We start from the raw sequence: 852 nt of genomic DNA, 5'->3' as shown, positions 1-852 counted from the left end.
ACAGCCTTGCTATCCGACATAAAAGAAGGTTTTACATTTAGTGTCGTTTATCGAGTCACGACTGTAGTTTCAGATTAGCACCATTTTTTAACATTAAACTATATGAGCTGTTATTGACTGCTAGCTTAGTCATTATATTTGTATTTCTTAGTGAGAATACTTGATAATATGATTGATATAATTTGCTCCTTTACACCTGAACTAAATGCTTAAACTTCACCCTGAGTCAAACCTAAATCTGACGCTAACCTAAAATCTAAAACTCTCAACCCTCATACAGCCTTGTTGCAGAACCTTTCCACGTAGAAATGGTCAACCATAGACACACAAACCGAGCTGCCGGGTCTAACCGGTGTGCCTCTCTCTTGTCTCCTGCAGATGAACAGCCGCAACACTTCATCCTCAGGGTCTCTCCATAAAGGAACGTGAAGAACCATTACATTCCTGTTGGATTCCGGCTTGCACAACACTAACTGTTGAACAAAGAGGCCTGCTGTTCTCTGAAGGAACCAGCCATAACTCCTGACGGAACAGAGGCACTGGATAATGCACAATATATGCAAAGCAATGAGGCGGACTGCTGTTATTTTGATTTCCATTCAAAGTGTTACGCATGCTTTTTGTTTGTTAAGAGTGTAGATATGTAGACACATGGAGGTGTGTTTTGAAATGTGGAAACGAGGCAGAATTGTTCAGGGTTTACTGTAGAAGTAGTAGCAAGACACTGTAGGAATACCGTGGCCCGGGTGGAAACGAAAAGCAGAGCTACAGTCACATAGCTGGACGGAAGACTTACAGACATCTGCTGTGTTCGGGGATACGACGTAAAATACCAAATCTTTCCACGATGCC

General features: G+C 42.1%; 1 protein-coding gene across 1 annotated transcript in view; it reads left to right on the top strand.

Annotated features, from left to right (window-relative positions):
• Positions 1 to 429, top strand: part of LOC103358535 (zinc finger protein 516-like) — a 5,772-nt gene extending 5,343 nt beyond the window's left edge. The window contains exon 4 of the mRNA XM_008283548.1: positions 379 to 429. Within this exon, the coding sequence (XP_008281770.1) occupies positions 379 to 429 (51 nt within the window). The remainder of the gene's footprint in view (positions 1 to 378) is intronic.
• The last annotated feature ends 423 nt before the right edge of the window (positions 430 to 852 follow it).

Source organism: Stegastes partitus, unplaced genomic scaffold (assembly GCF_000690725.1).
Source record: "Stegastes partitus isolate 25-593 unplaced genomic scaffold, Stegastes_partitus-1.0.2 Scaffold318, whole genome shotgun sequence".
In the NCBI taxonomy this organism is placed as follows: domain Eukaryota; kingdom Metazoa; phylum Chordata; class Actinopteri; family Pomacentridae; genus Stegastes; species Stegastes partitus.
This window is presented reverse-complemented; position numbering and strand designations above follow the sequence as displayed.